The sequence below is a fragment of the Protobothrops mucrosquamatus genome, unplaced genomic scaffold (assembly GCF_001527695.2).
Source record: "Protobothrops mucrosquamatus isolate PMUCROS unplaced genomic scaffold, P.Mucros_1.0 scaffold_39, whole genome shotgun sequence".
Taxonomy (NCBI): domain Eukaryota; kingdom Metazoa; phylum Chordata; class Lepidosauria; order Squamata; family Viperidae; genus Protobothrops; species Protobothrops mucrosquamatus.
In genome coordinates this window covers 3,719-9,564 of record NW_015386115.1, presented here as the reverse complement: position 1 = coordinate 9,564, position 5,846 = coordinate 3,719, and the positions used below count along the sequence as shown (strand labels likewise).

Genomic DNA, 5,846 nt, shown 5'->3' with positions numbered 1-5,846 from the left:
CAAAAATCCAAGCGTTGGGAAACGCCGCCGCCTTTTTTGGCTTGGATTGATGCAATAGCGGCAGACACCTCCAAGGAAGATTTAAGCAGAAAGTTGCAATGGGGGTAGAGTGGGGCAGCCCCTTTTGCAGACTTGGCTTATTATGGGGAAAGCTCTGGCCTTGCTGGAGAAAGGGAGTGGGGAGGCTGCCATTTTGCCCCAAATGAGGCCAGTTTCTCAACCTCAACCCCATTTTTAAGAAGGGTGGGACTTCAATTCCCAGAATTCCCTAGCCTGCAAATGTTTATTCCAGGAGCGTGTTGGCTGGGGAATTCTGGGAGTTGAAGTCCATCCTTCTCTTAAAGTGGCCAAGGTTGAGAAACATGGAGGAATCCTGCAGTTGGCCTTCACTCTTTATTTCCCTCTTTCTTCCTCTCTTATCCGCCCATTCCGTCTTAGCCAAGAAATCCACCCCGGGTTTTCACTCCAACCGAGTCTCTCTGCCACTCAGGCGTTTATTTTTCTCTTCGCCGAGCTTCGAACCTTTTATCCTTCCGCCGCCCCATTCCACAGAAGGCGGGGCTCACTCCCTGCTCACGCCCCTTCTGACTTCCCGCAGCCCTATTGGCTAAACGGGAGGCCGCGTGCGCCCGAACGAAAAATAATCCCTCCCTTTCTGCTTGGCGGAGGGATCCAAGTGCGACGCCTATATAAAAGGCCGCCGCAGCCGGGTGCGCAGTTAGACCTAAGTCGCCTCTTGCTTGTTTGAATTTGTTGCTGTCTGCTAGGGCCCACTCGAGCTCCGCCGTAAGCCTTTATTGTTAAATTTATGTCTTGTAGTGGTATTTCTCTTATGTTTTCTGTTAATTTTAGTCTGAGGGGAGGGGTGGCTTTCCTTGAATGAGCCTTATTTTGAAGTTGGGGGTGGGGAGCCTCGCTTCTGAGGGGGAAGGAAACTGCGTAGACGGGACGCGCGGGTTTTGACAGGTCGCCCCTCCGTGGCGGCGTCGGCCGAGGGGGGTAAAAAGGCTATTTTTTTTTTAATTAAAACGGAGAGAAGGGAGGGGAGGAGGAAGGCCTCAACGGCTCTTAAGTCAGCCGCGACCCAAAATGGCCGCCCCGGAAGCTGGACAGGGAGAATCAGCGAGTCCCCGCCCACACGCCTGTGACGTCTCCATTCTGACGTCGCGCGCCCTTAGCTCCGCCCCCGACCCAAGGCCTCCAGTGCGCACGCGCGCTTTCTCTCCGCTTTGCTCTTTCATTCTCGGCCCGAGAAGCGACGGAGGCTGGTAAAGGAGGTCGGGGGCCGTGCAGGTCTTCTCCCTTCGGACCTTGCCAGATTTTTTTTTTAGGGGGGGGGATTGATAGGGAATGAAAGCCAATGCACCTCGGGAAGGCTCGCTTGGGCGTAAAAGCAGGGTGGGAGAGGGGGTTCCGAAGGTCATCTAGTCGTGGCCTCTGCGGCATGCTGGAGAAGCCAGGAGACCATCCTTGGAAGGTGGAGGTTACTTTTCAGGACCTCCCAGGAAAGAACATGTAGTCTGGATAGATAGACTGCATTTCTGCTGGGTAAATTACTCTTTATTGGTTTAATGGGGGTTAGCCGGTGGTCCAGCTCCAGCAGTGTGAATCTGGGGATTGCACAGTAAGAAGAGAACTATGGAGGTCCTGTCATGGAGTTTTCCTTGTGTTTAAATCAGGTGTCTCCCAAACTTGGCCACTTTAAGACTTGTGGGATTGAATTCCCAGAATTCCTCAGCCAACCAGAAGTTTCCAAGTATGGAGATGCCTGGTTTAAATCAGTGTTAAGACGTTGCACCGTGACATTGAAAATGACCTCTTTAAACACAGTTGAGAGTTACTAACTGGATTGATGTGGTGTGTTTCCCTCCTTCCCCGTTGCAGAGAAAATGCAGATCTTTGTGAAGACTTTGACCGGGAAAACCATCACCCTAGAGGTGGAGCCCAGCGACACCATTGAGAATGTCAAGGCCAAGATCCAGGACAAGGAAGGCATTCCTCCCGACCAGCAGAGGCTGATCTTTGCTGGCAAACAGCTGGAAGATGGCCGCACTCTCTCAGATTACAACATCCAGAAGGAGTCCACCCTCCATCTTGTCCTGCGTCTGAGGGGCGGCATGCAGATCTTTGTAAAGACCTTGACCGGGAAAACCATCACCCTGGAGGTGGAGCCCAGTGACACCATTGAGAATGTCAAGGCCAAGATCCAGGACAAGGAAGGCATTCCTCCCGACCAGCAGAGGCTGATCTTTGCTGGCAAACAGCTGGAAGATGGCCGCACCCTCTCCGACTACAACATCCAGAAGGAGTCCACCCTCCATCTTGTCCTGCGTCTGAGGGGTGGGATGCAGATCTTTGTGAAGACCTTGACCGGGAAAACCATCACCCTAGAGGTGGAACCCAGTGACACCATTGAGAACGTCAAGGCCAAGATCCAGGACAAGGAAGGCATTCCTCCCGATCAACAGAGGCTGATCTTTGCCGGCAAACAGCTGGAAGATGGCCGCACACTCTCCGACTACAACATCCAGAAGGAGTCCACCCTCCATCTTGTCCTGCGTCTGAGAGGTGGGATGCAGATCTTTGTGAAGACCTTGACTGGCAAAACCATAACTCTTGAGGTGGAACCCAGTGACACCATTGAGAATGTCAAGGCCAAGATCCAGGACAAGGAAGGCATTCCTCCCGACCAGCAGAGGCTGATCTTTGCTGGCAAACAGCTGGAAGATGGCCGCACACTCTCAGACTACAACATCCAGAAGGAGTCCACCCTCCATCTTGTCCTGCGTCTGAGGGGCGGCATGCAGATCTTTGTAAAGACCTTGACCGGGAAAACCATCACCCTAGAGGTGGAGCCCAGTGACACCATTGAAAACGTCAAGGCCAAGATCCAGGACAAGGAAGGCATTCCTCCTGACCAGCAGAGGCTGATCTTTGCCGGCAAACAGCTGGAAGATGGCCGCACCCTCTCCGACTACAACATCCAGAAGGAGTCCACCCTCCATCTTGTCCTGCGTCTGAGGGGTGGGATGCAGATCTTTGTAAAGACCTTGACCGGGAAAACCATCACCTTGGAGGTGGAGCCCAGTGACACCATTGAGAACGTCAAGGCCAAGATCCAGGACAAGGAAGGCATTCCTCCCGACCAGCAGAGGCTGATCTTTGCTGGCAAACAGCTGGAAGATGGCCGCACACTCTCCGACTACAACATCCAGAAGGAGTCCACCCTCCATCTTGTCCTGCGTCTGAGAGGTGGGATGCAGATCTTTGTGAAGACCTTGACCGGGAAAACCATCACCCTGGAGGTGGAACCCAGTGACACCATTGAGAATGTCAAGGCCAAGATCCAGGACAAGGAAGGCATTCCTCCTGACCAGCAGAGGCTGATCTTTGCCGGCAAACAGCTGGAAGATGGCCGCACGCTCTCCGACTACAACATCCAGAAGGAGTCCACCCTCCACCTGGTCCTGCGTCTGAGGGGTGGGATGCAGATCTTTGTAAAGACCTTGACCGGGAAAACCATCACCCTGGAGGTGGAACCCAGTGACACCATTGAGAACGTCAAGGCCAAGATCCAGGACAAGGAAGGCATTCCTCCCGATCAACAGAGGCTGATCTTTGCTGGCAAACAGCTGGAAGATGGCCGCACACTCTCCGACTACAACATCCAGAAGGAGTCCACTCTCCACCTGGTCCTGCGTCTGAGAGGTGGGATGCAGATCTTTGTGAAGACCTTGACCGGGAAAACCATCACCCTGGAGGTGGAACCCAGTGACACCATTGAGAACGTCAAGGCCAAGATCCAGGACAAGGAAGGCATTCCTCCCGACCAGCAGAGGCTGATCTTTGCTGGCAAACAGCTGGAAGATGGCCGCACACTCTCCGACTACAACATCCAGAAGGAGTCCACTCTCCACCTGGTCCTGCGTCTGAGAGGTGGGATGCAGATCTTTGTGAAGACCTTGACTGGCAAAACCATAACTCTTGAGGTGGAACCCAGTGACACCATTGAGAACGTCAAGGCCAAGATCCAGGACAAGGAAGGCATTCCTCCCGACCAGCAGAGGCTGATCTTTGCTGGCAAACAGCTGGAAGATGGCCGCACACTCTCCGACTACAACATCCAGAAGGAGTCCACTCTCCACCTGGTCCTGCGTCTGAGGGGTGGTTTTTAAACTTTCTGCTTCGCTTACAACCTTTGAAGTAAACTTCACTGCACTTTGTTTCAATAAAGCTGTTGGGATTCCCGATTGTCTTTGTGGATTATTTGAATAAGTTGTGTACAAGTATAAACAATGGAGCAACGAGGGCGGAATGAAAACGCTCATTTAGGAAATGAGGCAAACACTTAAAAGGAAGGTGGTTAGATTTAAGATGCTTTGTCAAAGCTTAACAAAGTACGTTGAGTCACGTATGCTAAGCAAGTAAATAATGACTCAGAAATCACAAAAGTAAAAATAACGCCTGAAAGCCTTTGCTTCAGCCTCCGAGTCTGAAGATACACATTTTCTAGCATATTACAAAAAGGATAGGAAATGGTAAGACTACCTGGTACCAATGTTCATTCTGGGGGCTTGAGTGACTTAATTCAGTTAAGGGTAAAGAAACTCGCTTTCGTCATCTTCCCATTTGGGAATATTCCAGCATTTCCTATAATGGATTAGCATCAGAGGTCCCCAACCTTTTGGGCACAAGGGACCGGTTCCATGGAGAGAGGTTTATCCGTGGACTTGTTGCGAAGTCATGTCCGACCCATCACGACCCCATGGACCACGTTCCTCCAGGCCTTCCTGTCCTCTAGCATCTTCTGGAGTCCATTTAAGCTCACGCCTCCTGCTTCAGGGACTCCATCCAGCCACCTCATTCTCTGTCGTCCCCTTCTTCTCTTGCCCTCCATCTTTGCCAACATTAGGCTCTTCTCCAGTGAGTCCTCATTAGGTGGCCAAAGTACTTGAGTTTCAAAGTCAGGATCTGGCCTTCTAAAGAGCAGTCAGGGTTGATCTCCTCTAGGACTGACCGGTTGGATCGCCTTGCAGTCCAGGGGACTCGCAGGACTCTTCTCCAGCACCAGAGTTCAAAGGCCGTGTGTTTCACGTGGGTTAAACCACACTGCCTCTTTTAGCATCGTGTTCGGGGACAGACTGCTTTGTGGACAGTACAGGCCGTTGTGTTACCACTGGCGGATTTCAGGGAAACGGCAACACTGTTCGGCAAAGGTAAACAAGTTGTGGCGTGTAAACAAGTTGCCTCGCTGTGCTTTATCCACACAGAGTCCTTTAGCTGAGATAAATATATACACATCACTGCAGGTAGAGCTTCTAACTTATAACAGTTCATTTAGTGACCGTTCAAAACGACCAGGGCACTGAGGAAAGCGACGGATGGCCGTTTTTCACACTTATGACGGTTGCAGCATCCCGATGGTCAGGGGATTTACATTCGGACACTTCAGGATCTGGCCTTCTAAAGAGCAGTCGGGGTTGATCTCTAGGACTGACCGGTAGCTCAGGGGTAGGCAACTTTTGCTCTTTTATGACTGGTGGACTTCAACTCCCAGAATTCCTGAGCCAGCCACGCTGAGGGGAAAGGGAGAGGTTTCCAAGCTGAGCCATGCTTGGCTCAGGAATTCTGGGAGTTGAAGTCCACAAGTCATAAAAGAGCCAAGGTGGCCTACCCCTGGGCTAGCCCTAAAGGTAAAAGATGGCTACATTTCCATCTGTTGTCAATGCAAAAACATCCGATGTTAGCAGCGTTGACAACTTATCCTGACCAATACAAGGGGAGTTGTGCAGACCGATTCCTTGGAGAGGAACCACAATCCCCGCTGGCCAAACCCACACTTCCTT

The 5,846-nt window shown here is 51.7% G+C and overlaps 1 protein-coding gene across 1 annotated transcript; it reads left to right on the top strand.

The window, feature by feature from the left end:
- Positions 1–702: 702 nt before the first annotated feature.
- UBC (ubiquitin C) lies at positions 703–4,250 on the top strand. The gene is made up of 2 exons (XM_015810660.1): positions 703–786; positions 1,885–4,250. Exon 2 carries the CDS (start codon positions 1,890–1,892, stop codon positions 4,173–4,175), a length of 2,286 nt encoding a protein of 761 aa, XP_015666146.1. The 5' UTR covers positions 703–786; positions 1,885–1,889; the 3' UTR covers positions 4,176–4,250.
- Positions 4,251–5,846: the final 1,596 nt, after the last annotated feature.